The sequence below is a fragment of the Cannabis sativa genome, chromosome 1, assembly GCF_029168945.1.
Source record: "Cannabis sativa cultivar Pink pepper isolate KNU-18-1 chromosome 1, ASM2916894v1, whole genome shotgun sequence".
Classification (NCBI taxonomy): Eukaryota; Viridiplantae; Streptophyta; class Magnoliopsida; order Rosales; family Cannabaceae; genus Cannabis; species Cannabis sativa.
In genome coordinates this window covers 51,082,779-51,108,979 of record NC_083601.1, presented here as the reverse complement: position 1 = coordinate 51,108,979, position 26,201 = coordinate 51,082,779, and the positions used below count along the sequence as shown (strand labels likewise).

Here is a 26,201-nt window from a genome sequence, read left to right as displayed (position 1 = left end):
GCCTTTCAAGATTGAGCCTAATCATATCAGGATTAAGATCATTTGATCTAGGATCAACTTGGCGATATTGACTTGATAGATTTTACGGTAAGTTTAATAAATCTAAGTCAAATTTCAATATCGGTCCCTTCCGTTGCATACTCCATGCATCCAACCTGAGCTTTACTTTAACCAATGCTCTGGAAAGAACATAACACTTCTCCAAATGCAAGTAAACTCTGTTGTAGATTATCATATCAGTAAAACCCTATGTCTGATAAATCTAGGAAACTTTATTCACATAGTCATGTTTACTTTCCAATGTGTTGACGGCACAATAAACAGGATCAAGTATGTGAAAAGGGTTTCAGATGAATCTATACATTATGTACATATAATCATGAAATAAATCATGTGAACCATGCAACATTAAATGTTATTTCTGATCTATATTAATAAGTAAATCTGATTACATTGAAATGAGTTTTATTTAGGGCATAAAACCCAACATTACGATGATACCATCAATCTTGCTGGTGACGAGGATGATTGGGTTCTCCCAGAACACATCAAGAATATGAAAGTTGGGGTACCTGTGGAAAAGAAGCTTGTAGGTCGTCCAAGAAAAAGCAACGCTGGAAGAAGACGGGAGAACCATTTCCCGTCTGGTGATAAAAAGGTTACGTACCACGAAACTGCAGCTCGTCAGGGCGCTCGTGCCACAACAGAGCAACATGCAAAGCCTGCATCTGAGGCGTCTTGTACGTATTCGTTGGGAAATTTGATATATTGTAATGATGCATATTTTGTCATAGTTATTTTTGTTGAGGTTGAATATTTTTCAAATATTTTAATTATTTTTAGGTTTAATAGTTATTTTTGTTGAATAATGTTGATATTTTATATTTGAAACCACGAATAATTATCAAAATTTGAACGAAAAGAAAATCTATATATACATAACTGTAATGTTAATTACACAAAATATACAATGTCCCAATAATTACACATATAATCAGCCAACATTTTGGTAAAATAAATCGACACACCACCGTTGACGAAACATAGCTATCCGGTCTGGCGTCACATCGGTCAATCCACGCTGCATCATGAGATGCTCCACATACTCAATGCAATAGACGCCACAATCACCACTAAATGCAAAATAAAATGTAAAGTCAGTCTAACGTAAAACATATTTTAATACTACAGTACTTTTTTATCGCTATGTACCTGGTTGCTGACTTCGGAACTAAGTCGTGAGTGGCTCGAGTCGCGTGCATTTTTGGAAGCACCGTGATGTCACAGTTAGCTAACGCCATGATCTGGTTGTTATGTGGAAATTCCCCGGTTGCAAGGATTAGCGAGGGCAGCAGTTCTGCCCAAACCTTCAGGATGGGTTCCAAGGCGGTCCAATGACAGACGCTGGAATCACAGTCGTAGACATTAATTTTCCACAGCTCTATGTCGACTTCAACTGTGACCCAGTGCCTTGCCTCGGGAAGGTTCAGAACGAAGTAAATAAACTCGTTACCCCTCCATCTCTCAAAGACTTGGGACTGTAATTACAGAGAACAACGAAACAATTAACAAACCATAATAATCTTACCAAACAATTAACATTTAAAATCTTACTAAAACAATACCTTATGAGCCCCTCTGCAGTAGTCCAGGATATAATCCTCCCATTTAAAGTTTTTTCTCGGACCCTTGTGGCTCGTCCATGCACTGCTCATCATGGCGGTCACGAATGTGGAGAGAATGATACCCTTCTGAGGAAATGTCAGTGGATAGTCGGTGCGTCGCCTCCTCAGCATATGCATTGCTGCATCTATATGCTGCATATAAAGGGAAATGTCAGTTAGACAGAAAAATATATTAATTGCACATAAAGTTGTAAAGTGAAGTAATATTATAAAATACTTTACTTACGTAATCTGTAAGCCATTCCTTTAGTATGAGCATTATCCAAAAGAATCCTGGACCGTAATCACCACTTCTCAAATCCCGAAGTCGGTGGTTCGGAATGAGTCCAACACACCACTTTCGGAAAGTGGTCAACAATTTCTCATCCGGTGGCTCTAGGGGATCAAAAGTCGAAGATGGCCTATGTCTCCTCTTCATCTCCGTATAGTCACCGAACCATACAGGAGGCTTTCTCTTCTTCTTCCGGCTCTTAACCACTGCAGGTTGTGCCTCTATCGACAGAATCTCACCCTGCGACTCGGTGTCATGTACATGGATAAGAGGTTGTGCCTCGATCGGAGTCGCTGGAGCTCCATCATAAGGATCGTAATCGTCGGGGAAGACCTCATCCTCTTCTACTGGGGGTGAAGCAGCTGGTGGTGGGGTAGATGGATCTGCTGGGGCCTCCGGTCTTTGAAGGCATCGTTGGCGGACGATTCAACATGGCCAATATGTGTACGAGCCGCTCCATAATTACGTTCGACCACCCTTCGGCTCTACATGGCCGGTCTCGTATGCCTTCTTCACTCGACATGAGCAAAGATACAGACCCTGAGTGTCAGCCTCGATCCTATCCAACCGAGCCACTAAATCAGTGTACTCGGCACCCTGAACGCCTGATGACGATGGTGCACTGGGCTGAGGTTCTGAACCAGTGGCCTGAAAAATATATATCAAAAAGATACGGTAAGCATACGATAATTCCACAATGTAACAAATATCACAAAACAAAAACAATAAAAAATAAAGACATAAAAAAAAGTTCCAAAAATTGGTACCTGAGTGTCTGTTTCCTGAGTATCTTGGACCTGAGTCTCTGGTACCTGACTACCTGCCTCAGCCTCTGTGTCATCCACAACATCATCAACCAGGTTCTCCACACCATCGTAAGATATGGTCCTCACAAATGCCTCCTCCTCTGTCCGTGGAAGTAGCCCCTTCACCACTTCAAGATTCTGTTTATGGTTCAAAAAATATCAAAATAAAACCATTTAGCATTTATTACAAGCATTTATGTTAAATAATTATTCTGAACATAAGTGAAAATCATACCCGTCTAGAAAATAATGCACTGACGTCTTTCTTCCCAATATCGCCTTTGCTCGTCCAGCTAAGCATCCTGGGGAACCGAATCCCGTGGTTCGTGCCATACCTCTTCCCAACCTCCAAAATGGCCTCGTACGCCCAATATTGTACTGCAGGTGCGAAGCCATATGCTGTGTATTTGCACTCGTGCTGAACATCCGAACTCAGCTTCTTCTCGTAGTTGGCCTTCTGTTTCAACATGTCTTTCTGAAGCGAGTGCATGAGTCTGGCGAATGAGTGCTTCCCCCAAGGAATCCGGAAGAAGAACTCGAGGTCTTCCACATATCTAAGTATGTGAGGCGTAATCAGCGCGTTCGCCTCGCGGCCCAGAAGCACTGACTCCACAAACAAGCACAAGCCGAGCTTGTACAAGTCTTCCGGGTTCTGGCAGTTTGTGAACTGAAGTTGGAGTGCTTCTGTCTTCACACTATCAGACCGGTTGAAATATCTGTTGATCAATCGGTCTGACCCCGAGCGCGCGACCTGCGCAGCCTTCTCCTCTTCTGTTGGCCCCGAGGAGAAGTCCAAACCCGTAATGAGTGCAAACTCCAGCACCCCGAATCGGACCTCCTTCCGACCAACATAAAACCTCATCCTCAACTCCTCCTGAGCATCCACTTTCATTTTGTGGAGCATCAGCTGGTGAAATAACACCGAGGAGAAGGTCAATGGTACGACATTCCAGAAGTTCCCGAAACGGCTTTCCTTCGCCGTGTTATTAAGGTTGAACTCCTCAAACCGAGCTTTGATTTTTGCAAAAATTCCAGTGCCCCTATATGTGACGCGGCCAGTAAAATGCTCGGGTGCTGGAATGATGAGTCTGGGAGCCATCTGAAAAAACAAAAAACAAATCAACATAACTGCCAAAAAAATAAAAAATGGTCGACATAACATCGACATCATGTCGATATTCAGTCGACATTATCAAACCATAAGTACACAAAAATTTCAAAACATGTCGACATTATGTCGACATACCGTCGACATTATGTCGACATTATCAAAAGCAGACACAATACTTTTATGTCGACAAAATATCGACATCCTGTCGACCTTCAGTCGACAATTCAATCAAATAACAATTACACAATATATCGACATACTGTCGACATACTGTCGACATTCAGTCGACAATACAACCTAACAATCAACAAGTTAATTTAATCGACATACCATCGACATACTGTCGACAAGTCGTCGACAATATAGGGCAGAAATACACTTAAACTACCAGTCGACATCCTATCGACATACAAGCGATATCCTATCGACATACAAATTACAGCAAAATTCAAACAGACACTCAATCTATCGACATCCTATCGACAACCTATCGACATGTCATCGACAACCCTGTAATATACACAGATTTCATTGAAACACTAACATCTACAACCTAAAGATCACAAAAGCTACACAAAATCCACTAATCTCAACAACATGCAATAATTGGCATCCAAATCTATGAAAAATGTATTTTTTTCTCAAAAATAAACATTACCTTTTAATGATCACGGGTGGTGGTGGCGACGGGTACTGCTCGTGGTGGCGATGGCCTCTGTTCGGTGTCGACGATCACGGGTGGTGGTGGTGGCGACGTTTTGTGGTGGTCCGTGGTGGTTTGTGGTGGTGGTCACTGGTCACTGGTCGTTCTGGTCCGTGGTGGTTCGTGGTTGGGTCGGGGTCGTGGGTGGATGGCCGGAGTGGGTCGTGGTCGTGGTGGGGTGTTGTTGGGACTGTGATGTTGGGTCGATGTCGAAGAGGGAATAGGGAACGACAGAGAGAGAGATGGAACGACAGAGAGAGAGAGAGAGAAAGAGAGAGAGAGAGTGAAAGAGAGGAAAATTAAATTTGAGGGGTATTTTGGATACAAATGAGTAATAGTGGAATTAATTTGTATAAATTAGTGGAGGGTATATATTTTGAAATGGGGTATTTTATTAGGGTCAATTAATGAAATTTCCCTTTTATAACGGCGTATTTAATTACAAAATTATTCCCTTCAAAATTGTTGGTCTATTTGAGTTTAGCCTTTGGTTGAACATACCGAAATTGTTTTTCATTTGAATGGACCATAAGATATTGAATTTGTTGTGTATAAGTTTGTTAACAAAATATGAAAGCATAGTAAATTAGCAAAAGTCAATGTTTTCTGTATGCGAGAAGCTTTAAAGAAACTGGTTTGAAATTGATTCAAAATAAAGAAAAACAATGTTACCTAAAGAATCTTTAATCTTTAAACAATGTTACCACTTTGTGTCATGGCCCAGGACGAACAAATAGTTATCATAAGAAGACTACTTCTCTTTGTCAATTTCACTGTTAAGCAATTTAAATTTCTATACATGGAAGTGGTTCTTTGTAGAACTTGGGTTCAGAACCAATTGGTTATGTGGTGAAAATGGATAACAGCATAAGGTTACCAGTACCACTTTTGACATTGCATTATAAAACTATACATATTTTTAGTGAGAATTATTATCATGTATAATTACACAAGACACTATTTTGAAAAAATTACATTTTTACGTTTGAATATTTTTTATTTTATATATATTTTTACAGTTTTTATAAAACAATACGAAAACTACATAAAAATAACATGAAAATAATATCTAAATAACATCAGAATAATAATAAAAAATCAACAACAGATGAACAGGAGTATAACATAAAAAAATTGTATTTTTTGTAAATAAAATCACAAAAATTGTAAAATTATTTAAAATTTCGTAAAACTGTATATTTATAAATTTTTTTATTATATTTGTGTATTCTTGAAATAATCCCTAAAATAAATTTAAAACCTATATTTTCGATAACAGCCATTAGAACACTAGAGTCGAGTGTTTCTGTAATACATACAATTGCAGAGGAAAGATAGATCATAGATAAAGGAAGAGGAGCTTACTTAATTCAAGTAGTGTTGGTAAAAGAGGCATCTTCACCACCAACTATACCAGCCGCCATTGCTTTCCATTCACTCCTAAGGTGTTAGTGTTAGGTACCTCTCAAAAACTACTTTTCCTTTTCTTTAACATATTGCGATATGAGATTTTGCAAAGATATTATTTCATTAAACCCATATGTGTTATTGTTGTTGTTTTTAATTATTAGATATATCTATATATATAAATATTATATACGGCTCTGATTTTTGTATCAACCATGAACTCTTGGTGTTTGATGAAAAGCCGAAATGGGTGTTTATATATATATTTGGATGAGCAATAATTGAGAGTAGACCTCTCCGCATTCATTTTACAATTTTTTTGTTTCCTTAATGATTATTTGTAAACGTGGAGTAAGGTCTGCTAGTTTATGTGGTTATGAACTAAATTCAACTGGCTAGTCGGTTGCTCATTTTGGAATATGGGAATTTCAGTGATGTGAAATATGTTGAATAAATTCAAGCATTTTTGGTTAACTTTTTTTTTTTCGGGGTTTGAAAGTATGTCTATTTTCCTAGCATAGTCATTTGTGCTGACCCTGTTGTACAATGAAATGAGATGGTGTTACTTGAGATTTGTGTGAGAAACAGTAATTGTTTAGAAACCTTTTGGACCTTGATTTGTTTAATTGGATTACCTTCTCTCTTTGTCTTTTTTTTCTTCTCATATTTGAATCATAAAAATCAGAAAATTCTATCGTAAAATTATAGTTGCTTTCTTCTTCTTAAAGACTTTAGGCCCGTTTGGCTAAGCTTAAAGAGTCATCTTTTTTGAGATGCTATTTTTAAATTAGAATAGCTTTAATTGATATTCAAACACTTGAAAAAAAACTTTTCATCTAAAAAATTTTCATGTAATAATTATAAGAGAAAAAATAAGCAGTGGCATTACTTATCTTAAGCTTTTAGCTATAAGCAAAATAAGAAGCTATCCAAATGGGACCATAATACTTTAGTTTAGATTATTAGAGCTAAGTTCAGGAAATAGTCTGCAGGCTAATATATTCTGCTTTGGCATTTTATTGTGAAACTGCCTCAGAGATCTTACTTAAGGAACTTCAGACTTTTTGACTGATTTTAGTTTGTAGTGAAGTAAGTGATTGTGTGTTTGATTCTTCAGTAAAAAGAAGTTTCAACAATGAACAAGGGTAAGATTTTTAAGCTAGCAAAGGGGTTCCGTGGACGGGCCAAGAATTGCATAAGAATAGCAAGGGAGAGGGTGGAAAAGGCATTGCAGTATTCCTACAGAGATCGTCGTAACAAGAAGCGAGACATGCGTTCCCTCTGGATCCAGCGGATAAACGCTGGCACTCGCCAACATGGGGTACACTCTCTATTTCTTGTTTCATAGATTTGTAACTTTGAATTAGAGTTTTGTATTTTGTTCTCAGTCTATACATGTCCTAAGGGATTGCGGACGATTCAGGGTTTCCTACTATGTAAGTTTGGTAGTATTGATCTCAGAATGAATCCTGCTCTAATTCTTAATTCTGTATTCAATTTCTTTTTAGCTAAACTATACCAATAATTTAGTTAATGCACTCATTCAGCTCAATAAACTTGTATCTTATAAATAAAATTAAAAATGTATTATTGGAATTTCAGAGGTGAGATACTTCTATTCTATGGAAGATGAAGAGAATAAACTATTTTGTACAATTTCTGGATGAGTAAATTACCTTTGTTTTTGTGGCTAAAAAAGCTTGTTTGCATTTTACTCTGGAGATTTATGGTGGAATCAGCAAGGCAGAGTGAGTTTTTATTTTAGATAGATTTTCCTTTGATTGTAAACGTTGTAGCCATTGTTGACGAACCAAAACTAGAGAAAATTTGTTTGATAGTTGAAGAGGAAATGTGATAGGATTGTAAGTATCTTGTCACACCAAAACACACAAGAACTACTGAAATTCCTCATTATTATTCAGTCACAAGGCTGGTATAGACCAATACTTTAAACATTACAAAGGTTGAGAGGCACCCCTCTTTGAAATATTGCCAAAATTTTCTAGAGTAAATCTCACTCTCTCTCTCTATGTAGAATATCTTCCCAACTTAACAGCCCCACAAACTTCTAGTTCTAACATAAGTCATTCTTATTGGAGGCTTATCAAAATGCTTATCTAATTAAATGCTTTTCTGAACTTGTGTTGGCTCTGCAAAATTTATTGGGAAAGCATTTGGCATTTTTCTTTGCAGTTTTTGTGTACTTTGGTGAGCTGAATATTTACTCAAATTGGCTGTTGATACATATTTAAGACAGGAAATAGCAGCTTCAGTCTACTCTCTTCTCTGATTCTTGTTGCTATTCGTGGCCTTTCATTCCTTATCAAGACATCACAAAATCTTGATGTTTTGTTTCAGGTTAATTATGGCAACTTCATGCATGGGCTTATGAAAGAAAACATTCAACTGAACAGGAAAGTTCTGTCTGAGTTGTCTATGCACGAACCATACAGTTTTAAATCCCTGGTCGACATCTCTCGTACTGCCTTCCCAGGAAACAAGCACATTGTTTTTCCTCCCAAAAAAGAAGGCATTTCAATAAATGTGTAATCGACCAATAGAGCTCTCTTCACGAGGAAGAACAGACAGCCACAATTCTTCATGGGCAGATTGTTTAGAGACAAATTAGCATAAGAAGGCTTGTTACCTTGCTTTGCTCCTGAGATAGCAACAGACATATTTTCACAGTTTTTGCGGTGTCTCTTTCGATATCTTTCTGTTTGGTAGCTGATATTTTTGATGTACTTTTCAACTGTTGCTATTAGTATTAGCTTAGAGTTTCTTCAGAACACTTGATTAACATTAAGCTTTCTTATATGATGGTGAAATGTTGATAATGTTCATATTGGTTTTAATAACTGGTGCCCAGTAGATGTGTTTTATTTACTAGTATGAAATTAATTTTACATTCATTCTGACCAACATATAAATGAATAGAATAAGGGTTATTTGCGGCAAAACCCCCTAAAGTAGAGAGGTTTTTGCACATAACCCTCAAATCTAAAATTTTGGTGGTAATACTACCTAAACCACTGGTCCGTTAGCAAATACACTCCCCCGTCTAATTGATCCCGTTTTTTGCTTATGTGGCTGGTTAGCCCAAGTGCCCAGTCAGTAAATCCATATTACGTGGCATTGTACCGTTTAAAATCTGGGTGTTTAACTGAAAATTAAAATTTAATTAAAACAATAACTAAATAAAATCAAATACCCCTTTAAACACAAATCCACTTTACCAGAATCAGAACCCCAAACCCAGATGTCACACCCATTTTAAATCAAAGGAAATCGAGAGAAGGGGGTCGAAATCAAAGAAGAAGATTAAGGTCCATAAAGTTCGAAGGGTTGGGGTACTCTTACCTGGTTTCATCCTCCATTGTCGAAGGGGAAGAACAAAGCTACTGAATATGTCGACGGGACCTCACCTCTGCCGATGTGATCCCCCTAGGGTTGCAGAGATGAAAACATCTTGGACGAATAAGAATCCTGGGCGAAGGTTCGTTAGATGCTCATTCCATCAGGTGAGATCCTGTTGCCTTAATTATTTGCCCTAATTTTTGTGTTCTTTCTTCTGGTCAGAATTTTTTTTTGGTTGTGGCAGCAAGAACAAGGGTGTAATTTTTGGATGTGGTATGACCCACCCATGTGTGAACGAGCCTTGGTTGTCATTCCTGGACTGCTAAGGAAGATTCGAAATTTGGAGATGGAAGTTTCCAATTTATCTGAAGCTTGTAACAGCAAAGAAGGACATGAATCTGTGGAGAACTATATTAACAACAAAGAACAAACTGAATGTGTGGAGAGTTGTCATGAAAGCACTCCCACCATGGTTGGCTATCCAAATGCAAGGCAAACCTGTGAATGTCAAAGGAGTGGAAATATTAGATGTTTTGTAATATGTATTGCAATATGTATGTTATTTTATTTTTTCAAATCATGAACAATGATGTGTAACTGAATGGATAAGTTAGTGTGACTGTTGTTGATCAATGAAAGAGTAAAAAATGTAGTCATTTTTGCTTTAATATAATCCCCTTTTCCATAAGTAATTATCATATGTTCATATTATGTGCATACTTCTGCACCAAACATGACAGTGTAATACAAAATACCTAACTGAACCTAAATTAGGGTTAACAGTTAATTGTTTCTGTAATTCAACACCATCAAGTGCACTAATTCAAAATACAACATCTTATGCACTAATTGTTTTTTGCATACCTAATACATTACTAAGGACTAAGTCAAAATAATAATTCAAAATACTACTTAAAAGTGGTGCATCCTATGCATTAGACCCTCCTGCATTGTTTGTTGGAGCAGATGGCCCAGCACCATCACCTTGTGCAGCCTTCCTAACTTTTTCCTTTTCCATTCTTTTCCTTCTCTTTAGAGTTTCCTTGGTTGGATTTTGGATGGGTGGTCTGCCTCCTTTTTTCTTTGGACCCTAAAAAACTGAAGTATTGAATCATTATTGGCAAGTAAAAACTAATACCAAAACCAACAAAGTAAGGTTTAGACAAATTCATACCTGTGCCTGAGGTGCTGCATCATTCGGGCAATACCTCCTATTATGTCCAGGTTGCTTGCATTTTCCACAATGCATAATTGCACCAGTTCTTCTCGCAGTTGAGGTAGCTGGAGGCGGTGGCTCATCAACACTTCTTCTTCTTTTTTTCTTGGGCCTGCCTGGCAAAATGTTTTCTCCAGGAGGAAGGATTGGGTTTTGACCTGTTTTTGGCCACTTGTCAAGACTTGGGATTGGGAAAACTGTGTGTGCATAACTCTTTTCGAAAGCCTCTTTGCTATAATAAGGGTGTACATAGAGATGGGAATTATGGTTGCACATCCAAATTGCAGCTAAGGCATGTCCACAAGGTATGCCTGTTAACTGAAACTTCCTACAGGTGCATGTTTTCTTCTCTAAGTCCACAGTGTTGCAACCTCCTGGATTCGTCTGAACTTGAAACATAGTTGCATTTGCTCTTGATACTCCACACCGTTTAGCAACTTCTGTTTCCTTTGCAATAATCTTGATGATGTTGTTGTGTATAGTATGTCTCCATCTAGGCAAACTCTCTCTCTTTTTTTGGTAAAACGACACATTAACCAGTGCCTGCAAAAATAGCATGACTAAGTGAGAATGCAAAAATTAAAACAATTAATTACTAACTGCCATTACTTAGAAATCACTGAAAATGTTACCTGATAGATTCTAGCAGAGTAATTATTGGTTTGTCCCTTGCATCAATGATTGCTTTGTTGAAGCTTTCACAAATATTGTTCAGCAACATATCACATTTAACCTCCTCTTTGAAGTGTGCTTTTGTCCATTCTGATGGGTTCTTTGCTGCCAGCCAATTGTATGCACTTGTGTTGATTTTCTTTATCTCATCCATCCTCATATCAAACTCTGCAGGAATAGTGGCTCTTGCAGCATTCCACACAAGTTGTTTTAGCAGTAGACCAGGAAACAGTTTTTTGAAATTTTCATGCATATGTCTGACACAAAACCTACTGTCAGGACTATTGAAAACTGTGTCCACTGCATTTTGAAGCCCCTTCTGCCTGTCACTCATAAAAGTGAATGACTGTGGCTGAATGGGATCCAAGTCATCCTTCAGCAGCTCTAAAAACCAAGTCTAGCTGTTGGTTGTCTCTTTCTCAGTGATGGCATAGGCTACTGGGAAGATGGAATTTGATGCATCAATCCCAATTGCAGCAAGTAAGATACCTTTACTGTATCCTTTCAGAAAGCACCCATCCAACCCTATAAATGGCCTGCATCCTTGTTTAAAATCTTCTTTACATGCATGTAGACACACATAACACCTTTGAAAGATTCTATGGTCACCTTGCATCTCACATTTGAGCTTAGCAGTGGTACCTGGATTGGTTTCCAGAAGTTGCTTGAAGTAGTCCTCCAGCATAGCATATTGCTCAATGACTGAGCCTTCAAGTTCCTTTCTCACTTGGTCTTTAGCTCTGTAAATAACTGCACTTTGAATATTTGGTGTCCTTTGTGATCTCCTGAAATGCCTTGTAATCCATGTTTGGATGTACTCTGAACTGGTTTTTGAAGTGAGTTGCCAGCCACTGTGCATTAATATGCTTGTTATCCAGAACAATACCACAATTCTCATGTGGTTGCTTAACTTTGTTGACCCTGAATGTTGTCCTATCTTGTTTGACATGTGCATACAACATCCAAGGGCATCCTTCTGCCTTACATTTCACCCTGAATTTCTGCCTGTCATTAGCCAACAGTATGTACTCCTTGTTGTTGTGAATGAAGTGTTCCCTAACAGTCTTCCTTAACAAGTCAATTGTTGCAAATTCCATATAACATTTGAAGTCCACATCCTCTGTGTTTGTCTCAGGGTTAAATGGAATCTTATGAGGTGTGGCTGCTTCATTCTCTTTATCACTATGCACACTCCCCATTTCAACTTCATCACCAATATCACTGTCATCAGCATTATCATGCACCAACTCAGTGTGCCTTCCCCACCAGCCACAATCTTGAGGTTGCACATTCTCATTCAACTCCACATTTGGTTCACCATTGTACTCCTCCTCATGCATTTCAAACTCAGCTTCAGATTGGGGTACTGTCTAGGCTATTTGGTTTGCAGTTTGGGGTTCATTTTGGTGTTCTACTTCAGGTTGGGGTACTGTTTGGGGTACTGGTTGGGGTGTTCTTGCAATTTGGTGTGCAGTTTGGGGTGCTGGTTGGGGTGTTCTTTGGGTTGCACATTGGGGTCTCATCCTCCTAAGTCTCTGTCTTCTACTCCTTGGTGACTCCTGTAAATCAAATGTTACACATTAGCATTTCCAGATTGTGTGTCTTTTACTTATTTAATGCTTTGAAATCTATAAAATCAATATACAATAAATTCTAACCATTTGTTCTGCTACTGCTACAGGTACACTTTGGGCAGGTTCTGTTGCAGCTTCAGGTTGTGGTGCTGTATTTTGAGTTGACTGTTGTGGTTCATTTTGGTTTGCAATTTCTGGTTCATTTTGGGGTTCTGTTGCAGCCTCAGATTGTGGTGTTGTTTGAGTTGCAGTATGGTGGGCAGACATCCTCCTTAGTCTCTGTCTTCTACTCCTTGGTGACTCATGTAAATCAAACACAACACAATATCAAATGAATCTGTGTGTCTTTTACTTATTGCAGGGTTTCAAATATATAAAATGCAACTCCACAACTTCTAACCATTTGCTGTGTTTGTTGTGCTGCAACTGCCACAGGCACACTTGTGGGTGCTGCTTCATGCTCAATTTGATGCTCAGTTTGCATCTGTTCAGGTTGGGATTGGGATGCAAAATCAAATTCTGGAAACTCGTATGCAGGTTGGGATATAATGTCTGGTTCACTCTCAGATGGGATTTGATGTTCAGTTTGCATCTGCTCACTTGAAACTGAATCATGCATGACCCTCCTCTGCCTCCTCTCTCTGAGTCTTTTGCTTCTTGGTGTCTCAAAACCTTCATTTACACCAACAATCACAACTTCTGGATCACTAGATAACCCACTTAATTCCTGCAATACCAACTTATTCATTATTTATCAGCAATGAAAAACAAATTTAATGCAACCAAAACTAACAAAATACTAAAAAAAAAAAAACAATAATCCTCACCTGGGCAGCTGGTGCAACATCTGGTATAGGAGGACTTTCTGGTGCAGGAGGGGGTGGGAGGATAGGGAAGGTTGGGAGGCCTCCATCATCATCTAGATGAGCTAAGTGCTCCTCAGCAAAGGCCATCATTTCCTGAAAATCTTCATCAACACCCCCATCTGAGTCATCCTCCTCATCTCCATTAGATCCATCATCTTGTTCATCATCTTCATCATCATTTTCATCATCTTCCTCATCATTTTCATCATCTTCCTCAGACTCAGATTCAGATGATGATGATATCTCGATTGTCTCTGGAACAGTATTTCCTGGTTGGGGGCTGCACTCACGAGAATCAACTTCCTCATCCACCCACTGTGCTGCTAAGTCTCCCCACTTGACAAATTTGTTGTAGAACACGTCATTGCGGTCATAATGACCAGGTGGATTGACAACAACATCTGCCACAATTCCACAGTTTGATGGCAGCTCCACCAAAGTGCTTCTCCAATTTCTCAGATGGTGGTTCTGGATTATGCCTTACAGCATCCTCAGAGAAATGCCAATCCAATGCAAATGTTGGATCTGGCAGTATCAAGTATATAGCAGCCTCCCTGTAGCTTCCGGACCTCAAATCATCCAACAACATTTCCACTTCCTCTTGTTCAACTACCTTGAATCCCATATTTAGGTGTTTCCCTTTAGGCTTAAATAGAAATCCAAATGGGAACTGGTATCCCAATTCCACAACCATCTCTTCCAAATGCAACTTGTTGAACCCTTCAAACCCACAGTGATCAAAATATGCAATTTCACCACCCTCATACATCTTATTGCCACAACGGGTATACCAGAACCCCCCATGGAATAATTTCACTGTGAAATTATCCGAATTCAAACCTGCAACATAAACTAGAGTTAATGGTGGATGTTTACTAGGCAAAACCTAACAACTTTACCCAAATATTTGACAAAACCCCCTAAACATTTAGCCCCCCCACATCATACATACAGACAAAAAAAAAAAACATGTGCAAATGTTCCTTTTGCAGAAGACAAAGGCATAAGATTCCCTAACAGCCTTTGACTACTTCGTTTTTACCCAAAAGTGCAATACTTTAATATCTATCTACCCGCTTGACCTGTGTATGGACCACAATTCAACAAACCCCACAACCTAACTATTATTAACTCCACTACCAGAATTAAAAGCCACTATAAATCCAGCACACTTATACCCAACATTTTTCAAAACCCTAAACACTATTACAAGAAAAAATCACTTACCGTAGTCTGGAGGAGCATCGTCCCTGTTCCGACGACGAAAAGCCATTTCATCAACCACTTCTGCTTTCTCAGTCTTCCTCTTCAACTTCTATGCCGTGTTTTTGGGTTTCCTTTGATTTTTCGATAATGGGTTTGTGGTTCTTACAGTGGTTCGGGTTTGTGTTCCCTTTTATTTCCAAACAGTGTCTTCGACTTCTCTCGATTTCGCAAAAAACGGTTTGGGGTTCTATCCTTACACTGGTTCGTGTTTCATTTCTCCTCCACCAGCTCTGGTTTCTGGGTTGTGCTTGTTTTTTTTTTTTTTTGAGATGAATGTTTCTTCTGGGTTGTTTGTCTTAAGCTTACTTGGTTTGTCGATTTATATTCATAAAGTTTTTTTTTTTAAATTTCATTTCCCCTGGCTTGAAACTGTTTAAAGTGGATTTGTGTTTAATGGGGTATTTGATTTTATTTAGTTATTGTTTTAATTAAATTTTAATTTTCAGTTAAACACCTAGGTTTTAAACGGTACAATGCCACGTAATATGGATTTGCTGATTGGGCACTTGGGCTAGCCAGCCACATAAGCAGAAAACGGGGTCAGTTAGACGGGGGAGTGTATTTGCTAACGGACCAGTGGTTTAGGTAGTATTACCACCAAAATTTTAGATTTAGGGGTTATGTGCAAAAACCTCTCTACTTTAGGGGGTTTTGCCGCAAATAACCCATAGAATAATTTAATTACTATGAGATAAATGTAACAAATTTATAATAAATAAAATGACATTTATTATTAAAGTAGAGGCTGCTTAGCACTCTTCTTTATATCAGTAATCGAATTTATATCATGATTTAGTAATAATAATTAAAGGTGTGTATAAATGTTTCCCTTGAACCAAATTAACCAAATTACAATAATAGAATTTGACTAATTCAAATTAAATTTTAATTCAATACAATAATTTTCTAAAATTTGGACCAATTAAGTATTAATGAGTTTTTAAAAGGAGGAAATTATACTCTATACCCTTTTTATAATGTCCTCTTTTATTTTTACCCTCTTTTTTAAAGTCTATCATTTTTACTTCTTTTTTTAAACATTGTACCAATTTTGCCCATGTCACTTCAAGATACTCTCCATGTGACTCTCTTATGTCAGGGTATTTTGGGTACAATACATATAAAAAGAGGTATATTTCAAATAAATATAAAACTAGAGGTAAATTTGATTAATTGTTTAATAAAAAGATATTTTTCAACTTACCCCTTTTAAAAGGGTCTATTAAAGAATTTTCCAATAATAAATAACCCAATAGTAACTGTAAATGTAATTGGCCCCCAAACCAAAAGCAGAAGAGGAGAAGAAGACATACCCACTCTCATCCCTTCCCTGAATCGAATCTCATCATCTCCTCCGGCGAGTTCTCATCCCTGCGGCCGGCTCAGTCCGGCGAGGCACTGCTGCCTCCTCTCTAACATCCAGTCCCGTACTCCTCCTCGTGTGTCTTAGGTATCATCTTTCTCTCTTCTTCAAACTTCACTTCAGTTCTTTAAGTTTAATGTTAAATTATATATACAATGTATATATATATACTAGAAGAAAGTTACGTGCAAGACACGTATGCATAGTTTTATGTTAGTCGCTATATATGTAACTGTAAAAATTGTAAAAAAGAAAACTAAAGGTCACCATAATAGTTCGTGACCTCTTTTGTATTGAATTAATCTTTGCCCCCTAACTAAGTCAGATATGAAATTGTTAATATTCATTTGACTACTCAAAGGGGCAGCAAATCCACATCTTTCTCAATTGTATCCAAGTTAAATGTGCAAAATTCAGTCTAAATTATCATTTGAAGTAACATAATTTCTAGCTAAAATCCACTGAAAATCATAAATAATATAGAAAAAAAAATCCAGATTAAATAGTGTGTTTAGTGCTAGCTATACCTCAAGAAAAACAAAATTAAGAAGAATGAGCTCTCAATCAAGCATCACCAATAATAGTGTCCAATAGCAACAGTCATTTCACTACTCACTGGAATCTACATCAGTCCCACCTAATGGTCAAAACTAAAGATTATCATAGAAATCTCAGTATTCATACATATAAAAACAATATATGATCAAGATAAAGAAACAAAAATAGCGAGATTCAAGCTTCGAAATCGAAAAAAATGAGAAGCAGATTGAAAGTAAACAGAATATGAACCTCAATGAAGATGTAGAAGAAGTGGATGCTTAGAATATGATTGTATTAGTCCAGCTAACAACAATTCAATGAGTCTTATTCTGATCTACCATAATAAGTTGGGATGCTTCACTTCCAAAGTGTTTCTCAACTTCTCCAGTCGTACCAGCTGATTTCTTCACTCCTATAGATTAAATATTAAAATAACCACATAAAAAACTAAGAAAAGTCAGCACTTCATGTTAAAATTTGGCTCCCAACACCAGAGGGGTCCTGACCTAATGAATCAGTATAGAGTCTAAAAGTTAGAAAATCTAATAAACGTAAAAGCTTGCAGCAGATTAAAATCTTCAATTAAGAAAAGAAATACTGACTATGCCTTATAACTTTAATTCCAATAGCCTTTTCAAGTGCCTTAGCTTCTGAACCATCATGGACATACTCATACAACCCTAACAAAAAAATAAAAAAATATAACTTTATATTGAAGAAAAATAGCAGCACGAACATGAAACCTTTTAACAAATTTAGAAAGGAAATTACCAGCAGAATTGCTGAACACTGCAATATTGGGTCTGAAGAGTGCTTTACACTCGTCCAACGAGGAGGCAAGAGCAGCCCAAAGATTCAATTGATAAGGGGCAGTGATTGTATTATCTTTATCAAACACAACATCCTTGAATTTCCTTTTACGAAGTTCAAACCAATCAATGTACATACTTGATTTCGTTACAACTGATGATATATGTTGAATTCACACCTGATAATATTAGGGATGAGTCACTCAAAAATCTTGGTTTCGGTACAACCGATAAGTCTGAGATCGACACCGAATGGCGACATCATCTCCTTCTTGGAGTTCTCCAATTTTGTTCATGCTAACACTGGCTTAATCAAGAATTGTATTTCAATTTAAGTGCTCATCATATACTGCACCCATCCATATTCATCGATTATATCCACCTTTAATTTGTTTCACATTTAAAGAAAAATAATGATCGAAAATTTAAAGTCCTTGAACGGGAAAAAAGAAAAAGAGAAATTGAGATGAAAGCATCACCGGAATAGCAGCGAAGTTGCTACTTGAATTATTTTTGAATGATAAGAGCTTAGCAATTGGCAGGTATCAAACCCCAAATTGTCGTCTTTATCATCATCATCGGCCTTGGCGAACTGCGAAACCAACCCTCAATCGGCATTAGCGTTGGCAACGATTAAAAGTTTCAATTGAATTTTTTTAAGCTTCCACCCTTAATCGTGGAAAAGCTCTTTTACCAACTCTCAATCGGAGATTTGTTAAAAAAAAAAAAAAGCTCTCAATCGGGGATGACTCCGTATCAAATCTATGGTTGTTTTTTTTTTTTAAATGGGTTGTGATATTTAATATGAGTTTAAATATCAATTTAAATATTAATAGGATTTGTTTTATTATTATTTTATTATATATAAATAATATTTTATTATTTTATTAAATAAAAATAAAAAGTCACCCATCAATTTCTCATAAAAGAATTTCAATTATAATTATATAGAATAGATATATAATATGATTAAGACAGTGTTATCGAATTTCAAAAAAAAAAAAACAAAACAAACAAACAGCGTTATTCAATCGGTCTGGTAGTCTTCTTGCATTGTCAACTCTTTGATGATTTTTCTTTTATAATATGTTTTTAGTTTTTACAAACTATTGGAACTTAAATTCATACTGTGCACTGTTTGATAATTGGGAGAAAATATGGAAAAGGAATTTTATTTATTTAGGTCATGCTTGTAAGCATAATTTTCATTCATTAAGGAATTTTGGATAATGTGATTGTTCATTGGTGTGTTTTTAGTTTACTAATAGTTTCAATTTTGAGTATCATTCATGATTATCAAATCCACAGTGAAAGGTAGAAACCCTAATCTCCCAAATTTTCTCCATTGATTTTTCAGTAACGCAGGCCTGATGGCTCCTTTCAAAGGCAAAGCAAAGATGTCCAAGCGTGATGAGGGAAAAGACGAAAGAATAGACCTCAAGAATATTATGAAAGATATTGAGCTTTTGGGTTACTCGCATATGACATGGAAGGAGAAGAAGGAATTTGAGAATAGGAAGGTGGTTTCCCTTGGGGAAAGCCTTCAAAACAACAGAGAATAGAGATTACCTCTTAGTGTAGCAAAACCGAAGATGAAAAAACAGAAGGAAAGAGAACAGAAAATGCTTCAAGAGAGGTTGATTCTCGGTCGATTTGGTGGGAAAAGATCCGATGTGAAGCGTCGTCGGCCAGAGGACAGAGTTCTGAAGTCAAGTCAAGGTGTTTTTAGAAAAGGTGTACTTGATGTGAAGCATTTGCTGAGTCATAATCCATCCAGAGCGACTGAACCTTCCACTCAGATGTTCAACAAAGGAAGAAAGACTGGAAATGGAAACAACAAAGGGAAGAGTGGTGGTATGAAAATGTTGAAATTTAATTTATAAGTAAAAAAAAAAGCCAGAATAATTCTTGTTTATGCATGACAAAATTATATTAGTTTTTAATTTGCCTTTTTATAGCTTTAGAGGGATCCGTATTCTCTCTCAGAAAGAGAAATCAGTATTTTTTTTCTTCGTAACTTAAATGGGAAGTATTGGTATTCATCCATTCAATCCGCACTTTTTTGGTCAAATAACATCCATACTAACTGCACATTTCATAATAGTTTCAATTTTGAGTTCCTTACTATTAGAAATTACACCTAATATGGTATTTTAAAATATTTTTACATAAATATGGCAATTTTAAGTTTGGCCATTTTGTATGGCATTTTTTTATTTTCAAACTTATATATGGTATATATTATGCCATATTTATGTTATTATTAGTTTTGAATACCATATTAATATGCTTTTGTATTTTTTCTAAGTCAAACCCTAATTCTTTCAAAGTTGTTTATCTCTTAGCTGCTGCCTCTCTCTTTCTTCTCTTTCTTCAGTGGCCGATTTTTGCTCCGATTATTGTTAGCTTCGGTAGTTGAAGATAGCTCCAGCGACCAATAGATTCTCGCCCAACCGCTATTAGCTCCGGTGAATGCTTGTATCTCGTCTAGACATTTCCAATCGGCAACATCGAATTTACCGTCGGAACTGTCGGAGGATCTATGGTAGAGGTTGCCAAAGTCGTGGAAGGAGCAGTCATATTTGTTCTCCTACTCCAGACAAATGTAGGAGAAAAGGTTCTTCTTTTTGAAAGAACTAGGGGAAAAAAAAGGAAAAAAAAGGAAAAAAAAGATTTCCTTAATGTTTACAATGTAAAAATTAACTTGGTCATGAGTATGATTGTGGTTTATCTTTGGTGTTCTAATTATTTGATTTTACAGGTTTTACTTTTATTTATATAGAAGATGAGAAATATGTTGATTATGCTAAAGTCTTGACAAAAGATAATTTGGTAGAAAATGACTACCTTTGGAATGGACTAAGATGAGTTAATTATCTTTAATAGTTTGGTTTGAAAAATTCAACAGTTAGGCACCTGGTTTGCCCTTAACAAACTAAAAAACTTGAGGTTTGAATTCCTCCTAGGCATCAACATAGTAACTGCTATGATTTTTTGGTTCCCAAATAATGTAGGGCCATTTATTTTTCTTTTCACAAAGCAATGAATAAGAATGGTATCTGATGAAAAAAAAAAATTCATGAGAGATTTGATTTTAGTTTATTTTTATGGATTTTTCACATCTTCGAAACTGGTTTCACAAGATTCACAGATTTAAAATTAGTTTTACAGGTTTTGAGGGTACTATAATGGGGTTGGTCCATTTTATGATATTACTTTTATTTTAATTTTGTTTTTATTATTTTGTTTCTAAGTTCGAAAATGGTTTTTACACTTGTATTTTTTTTTTTTTTGAATAATTATGGTACATTGTGTGTTGTTTTGATTATATATGTTAGTATTTTTTTTTTGGTTGACAGATAAAACCGGTTTCAGTTATATTCATTGTTTATCATTTATGTATTGTTATGATTTTTCATAAGATCAAAACTAGTTTCACAGGATTCATAAGTTCAAATTTACTTTCACAGGTTTGAGGGTTCTGTAATGGGGATTCTCCATTTTATGATGTTATTGTATCATTTTTAGATTATAATTTTTTGTATTATATTTTTCAGTATGATGTTGATAAAACTAGTTTTTTTTACTGCTTTTAATAAAATAAGAGATAATATGGCATAAATACACAAAAAAAAAAAAAAACTGGTTTTTTCTACTGAAAAAAACACAATACAAAATCATAAAATTAGTTTCATCAATATTAAAAGAAACTAATTATTTCATTAAAAGAGGCAAAAAAAAAATAGTTTCATCAATAACATAATAAAAAATATACAATGCCTAATAACTAAACTTTTACAAACGATACTAAATTTAAAATCAGTTTCGAACATATAAATTTTATATCAATACATCATAACTAAACTTCTAACTTCATTCTTTATTCTGGCATTTAATTTTTTATTTGTTTACTCAAAAATCAGAGTTGATTTAAACATACAATATGCAGCAAAGAGAAACAAAGAAAATTAAAGAGACAAAAATACAATAAAAACCATAAAAGAATAACAAAAAAAAAATAGTGGAATGTGAAAAACCAGTTAGTAAAACAACCAAAATAAAAACAAACAATTAAAAACCAACAGTAAAAAAAAACCAGTTATGAAAACTAGTTACTTAAAAAAAAACTAATTATGAAAATAATAAAATAAAATGTGTGTCAGAAACTGATTATTTAAAATAAAATAAAAATTGTTGTTCAAATATCATACAATAATAAAACTGGTTTTATACAAACTAAAAAAATATACAATAATATCATAAAAATGGAGCAACCCTATTACATAACAGTTAAACCTATGACACCAGTTTCGACCTGTGAAACCAGTTTTGACGCTATAAAAAATCATAACAAAATATAAATGTTATAATGAAGTTAACTGAAACCAGTTTCATCAGACAATCAAATAAAAAACACACACACAAATACAAAAAAAAAAAAAAAATACTAATGACAAATAGAATCAAAATAACACACAATGCATACCAATAATTTTTTTAAAAAAATATAAGTGTAAGTTTCGAACCTAAAAACAAAATAATAAAAAAGTAACTTAAAATAAAAAATTTGTAATAACTTAAAGAAATTATTTTTTCAATTCTTTTAATGAAATTATTAGTTTCTTTCAATGTTGATGGAATTGATTTTTAAAGTTTGTACTATTTTTGGATTATAATTTTTTATATTATTTTTTTTTTCAGGATGATGTTGATGAAACTGGTTTTTTTTTTCCTGCTGCTTTTAATGAAAAATTAGTTTTTAACAAAAAACAAAGAAAAAAAAAACAAATAGTAGTTTAAAATCTGTAAAAAAAATAGCATCTACAGTTGAAATTATTTTTTATTTATTTTTGTGTTTTATTTTTTAAAAAAGGAAAAAAAAATAAAAAGAAACACAAATTTAAAGTTTTTTATGGCATTCATCATGACTTTTTCCCATATTTGTAAGTTTTTTTTAAAAAATGCCATATTTAGTGTAATTAAGTATTTATGCCATATATATCAAAACTTATCTTCATTTTCCCATATTTTTGTAAATAGCCCTATTTTATTTCTTTGTTATTTGGAAATTAATACATTTATTTCTCAATGAAATTATCTGCTAATGGTCTTTGTTTTACGTTCATCAGTAGAAGACCAATACCCTTATACCCATTTTTGTTCATCATGGCAGAGATAAGAAAAGTAGAGTGAAAACAGCCATGTACACACCCAAAAGAAAATGTTAAAAATATAAAATTAAAGTTGTACTATGAATTTTTATTAAATATTTAGATATATATGGATAAATTTTAGTTTTAAGTAAGTTATGGTATATTTTTATTTTAAATTATTATATGATTTTTTTTTCATGTTTTTAAGTTTCTTTTATTTTTTTTTCTAGATATAGAAAACTAGTGGTTTTCTAGTTTCTTCACTCCGTCTTCTCCCATCTTCACCTCTCCGTTTTCCATTTCCTTCTCAGGCTGCTCCCATCTTCACCTCTCTATTTACCATTTCCTTCTCAGGCAGGTGTGATTTTCTTCTCAATCGGAGTTAGGGTTCGATTCCCTTTTCCGGCGAAGCTAGTGGTTCGATTCCGGCAGAGTTGGTGGCGCAAGTTTTCCCCAGGCGAATCGAGTTTTCAGGCGGAGATTTGGTTGCTCAGGTTCGATTCCACACTCTACTTCTTACCTTACTATTCTCCCATTTTAACATTGTGGTGGATTGATTCGATTGCTTACTGAGAAACACATTAAAGGAATTTGAGACCATAATCAAACAAAATGATCTGCTTTTGTTTTGTTTGGATTGTAATTTCTTGGTTGTTGAGAAACACAAACAAAGTCGGAATTTCTTGTATGCTTGGTTTCTGCTCCTAGAAATTTATCTGAAAGAGTAGTTGTTTATGTTGGTTACCGTTTTTAAAAAAGTTTATAACTAATCATTTGCTTATGTGGGTTTTGGCTTATTTGAATAACTCAATCTTCAGACTGTGTTTGGTTATTGAGAAAGTTAGGAGCTAATCCCACTATATTTGTTATTAATTTTTTTGCTTTTTCTTTATTTTGTCTAAAAAATATACATAAATATTTGCTAGTTTTGCTTGGATGGTCATATTGGGTCATCATATCGGTGTCCAAGAATGATTTTAGGTTGGGAAGAAGAGTAGTTATCAACTCATTGGCTATTACCCTTCTGATAACGCCAATATCTTATTTTGTATATTATAAATTAATTTTTCAGACTTAACTCAAATTTTCTCAGCAACCAAACAGAGGCCAGGTAAGATGAAAACGACAAAGTTGCTTCGCTCAGCATATTTGATTTCCTCAATCTGATAGTGATTCTACTTTCATATATTGTTAGGGAACATTTTATTTTGTAATATTTATTTAGTTTGCTCTGTCAGTTTTTGAATCGCGTTTGGTTTTTTTTTTTTTTTTAAAAAAAAACTACTGTAAATGATTTAAGTATAAAACCCTATATCTTGGAGCTTCTCTTCATGGTTAGTGTTTCTTTCACACATATATATTTATTGGGTTATACACATCATGTTAGTATGTTCATGGATTAGATTTTTAAATTATTTGTTAACGAAAGAAGGAATTTTTAAAGGGCGATTAATCTTTAGCTGAGTGTTCTTATTTTTGTTGAATGTGGAATCTAAGTTCAACTTGTTTTTTTTTTTTGGCCTTCTACGATATTTTATTATTTTTAGAAGCGTTTGTGATAAATGTGTGTGATGTGCGTGCTTTGCACACATAGCCAGCCACTTGCTCTTTGGCATATATCATGGCATTTTGGGAAATTAATCTTAGGGTTTTATAATGCCTCTCAATGTAACCTGGAATTTTACATTTGAATATGGTTGTGTTTGTTTTGTTGTGGTTGCAATTTATAGCAAAAAAATACTATGTCTTCAAAAAAGTCACCTGCAAGTTCAATCTTAGGGTTTTATATTGCATCTGAATGTAACCTGGTACTTTACATTTGAATATCTCGGGCTAGTGGCAGAGTCATTCACCGTTTTAGCAGGTGACAAAAAATCATGTCTTAAAAAAAGTCACCTATTAGTTCATTGTTAGGCTTTTATATTGCTTCAAAAAGTAACTTGGTAGTTTTCATTTGAATATGGTTAAGTGTGTTGTATTATATATAGTCTAAATAATGTTAATGAGCCTATTAGGTTGTGTGTGTTAATATTTTTTATAATTTAAAAGTAGTATTTATTACGTGTAGGGAAATGTATAAATAAATGGTATATAATTGAATGGAGTATAATGGAGATCTAAGCCATTGAACTAATCATATGTTATTCAAATGTTGTTTAATAAGATTCTAATGTCAGCTACTTTTTATTTTTATTTTTCAGGCCATTAATCATTTAGAGAATGTCTTCATCTGATTTTGAATCTCCTATGAAGAAAACATCTACAAATACACAATCCCCTTCTTCTACTCATGGTGTTAAAAGGCTAGGTGTTAAAAAGAAGTGCATTGGTGAAACTTCAAAATGGAACAAGGTTTTATGTTAAAATTTAATGCTATTCATCTTAGATTAGACTAATTTGATGCCTCTATTTATTTAGATTTAAATTTACCTAATTTTTTCCCTATTATTGTAGCTTACTTTTAATGATGTACCATGTTACTTTTGTTAATTTCTGCAGGTTCCTCAATATATGATTTTCCAAACAAAGCGATTTGGAACAAAAGTTTAGCCTTTCAATAATCTCTCTGTAATTTCTGACCTGGACACTACTTTTACTAATAAACAAAATGAGCTATTTAAAGCAAACACCTTTTGGACATTTTTTTACAATTTTCAAAGGATCTTAAATTTCAAGCTCAGTTAGTACATCACATCATGTTGAAAGAGGTCTATTCGATGTCTGAAGATGTTGATTTTTGGTTTAGGATAAATGGGACTATGGTACGGTTCTCGATAGAGGAATTTTCCTTGATTACTGGATTGAAATGTCATGGTAACGATGATGAATCTATCTTTGTTGAGAAGAATGAGAGTTTGAAGAAAGTATTTTTTAAGGAAAGTAAGGGTTTGATAACAAAAAAGAAGTTAGGAATGTTTTCATTCATAAGAGAGCAAAAGGGGATGTGAATATGGTCAAACTTGGTTTGGTCCATTTTCTTGCTAATTTTTAGTTTGGTACTGATCCTGAAACCAAAGTGAGCAATTTCTTTTGAAATGTTGTTGATTCAGATGATGCCACTTTTAAGCAATTCCCATATGGTAGACTTAATCTCATTGAATGACGAGATTTTTCCCATAAAAGTTTACTATATGGGAATTGCTTAAAAGTGGCATCATCAGAATCAACAATATTTCAAAAGAAATTGCTCACTTTGGTTTCAGGAACAATACCAAACAAAAAATTAGCAAGAAAATGGACCAAGCCAAGTTTGACCATATTCACATCCCCTTTTGCTCTCTTACGAATGAAAGCATTCCTAACTTCTTTTTTTGTTATCAAACCCTTCCTTTCCTTAAAAAGTACTTTCTTCAAACTCTCATCCTTCTCAACAAAGATAGATTCGTCATCGTTACCATGACA

General features: G+C 35.0%; 6 protein-coding genes and 2 long non-coding RNA genes across 9 annotated transcripts; 2 read left to right on the top strand and 6 right to left on the bottom strand.

Annotated features, from left to right (window-relative positions):
• Positions 1–738: 738 nt before the first annotated feature.
• On the bottom strand, positions 739–2,311 carry LOC133029318 (uncharacterized). The gene is made up of 3 exons (XM_061101836.1): positions 1,626–2,311; positions 1,213–1,538; positions 739–1,133 (listed from the first exon to the last, which is right to left on the bottom strand). Exons 1-3 carry the CDS (start codon positions 1,821–1,823, stop codon positions 995–997), a joined length of 663 nt encoding a protein of 220 aa, XP_060957819.1. The 5' UTR covers positions 1,824–2,311; the 3' UTR covers positions 739–994.
• Positions 2,312–2,533: 222 nt separating this feature from the next.
• Positions 2,534–4,783, bottom strand: LOC133033593 (uncharacterized). Its single transcript, XM_061108513.1, has 2 exons — positions 2,998–4,783; positions 2,534–2,900 (listed from the first exon to the last, which is right to left on the bottom strand). The coding sequence occupies exons 1-2, from the start codon at positions 3,931–3,933 to the stop codon at positions 2,619–2,621; spliced, it is 1,218 nt and encodes a 405-aa protein (XP_060964496.1). The 5' UTR covers positions 3,934–4,783; the 3' UTR covers positions 2,534–2,618.
• A 992-nt stretch (positions 4,784–5,775) lies between these two features.
• On the top strand, positions 5,776–8,875 carry LOC115707731 (uncharacterized). Its single transcript, XM_030635765.2, has 3 exons — positions 5,776–6,034; positions 7,101–7,304; positions 8,342–8,875. The coding sequence occupies exons 2-3, from the start codon at positions 7,119–7,121 to the stop codon at positions 8,531–8,533; spliced, it is 378 nt and encodes a 125-aa protein (XP_030491625.1). The 5' UTR covers positions 5,776–6,034; positions 7,101–7,118; the 3' UTR covers positions 8,534–8,875.
• A 1,393-nt stretch (positions 8,876–10,268) lies between these two features.
• Positions 10,269–11,562, bottom strand: LOC115707199 (uncharacterized). Its single transcript, XM_061110708.1, has 3 exons — positions 11,290–11,562; positions 10,515–11,099; positions 10,269–10,430 (listed from the first exon to the last, which is right to left on the bottom strand). The coding sequence occupies exons 1-3, from the start codon at positions 11,560–11,562 to the stop codon at positions 10,269–10,271; spliced, it is 1,020 nt and encodes a 339-aa protein (XP_060966691.1).
• A 63-nt stretch (positions 11,563–11,625) lies between these two features.
• Positions 11,626–12,568, bottom strand: LOC115710774 (uncharacterized). Its single transcript, XM_061110706.1, has 2 exons — positions 12,186–12,568; positions 11,626–12,079 (listed from the first exon to the last, which is right to left on the bottom strand). The coding sequence occupies exons 1-2, from the start codon at positions 12,566–12,568 to the stop codon at positions 11,626–11,628; spliced, it is 837 nt and encodes a 278-aa protein (XP_060966689.1).
• Positions 12,569–14,805: 2,237 nt separating this feature from the next.
• On the top strand, positions 14,806–25,486 carry LOC115703692 (uncharacterized). 2 transcript variants are annotated; one of them, XR_009685736.1, is made up of 4 exons: positions 16,170–16,384; positions 19,004–19,500; positions 23,154–23,293; positions 25,001–25,486. It is a non-coding gene; the product is annotated as an uncharacterized LOC115703692 (long non-coding RNA). The 2 variants fall into 2 exon arrangements; XR_004009252.2 differs by lacking the exons at positions 23,154–23,293; positions 25,001–25,486 and having other exon boundaries at positions 14,806–16,384; positions 19,004–20,399.
• Positions 16,832–17,137, bottom strand: LOC133033592 (uncharacterized). Its single transcript, XR_009685739.1, has 2 exons — positions 17,087–17,137; positions 16,832–16,934 (listed from the first exon to the last, which is right to left on the bottom strand). It is a non-coding gene; the product is annotated as an uncharacterized LOC133033592 (long non-coding RNA).
• LOC133033590 (phosphatidylglycerophosphate phosphatase 1, chloroplastic/mitochondrial-like) lies at positions 17,315–18,182 on the bottom strand. The gene is made up of 2 exons (XM_061108512.1): positions 17,609–18,182; positions 17,315–17,517 (listed from the first exon to the last, which is right to left on the bottom strand). The coding sequence occupies exons 1-2, from the start codon at positions 17,781–17,783 to the stop codon at positions 17,420–17,422; spliced, it is 273 nt and encodes a 90-aa protein (XP_060964495.1). The 5' UTR covers positions 17,784–18,182; the 3' UTR covers positions 17,315–17,419.
• Positions 25,487–26,201: the final 715 nt, after the last annotated feature.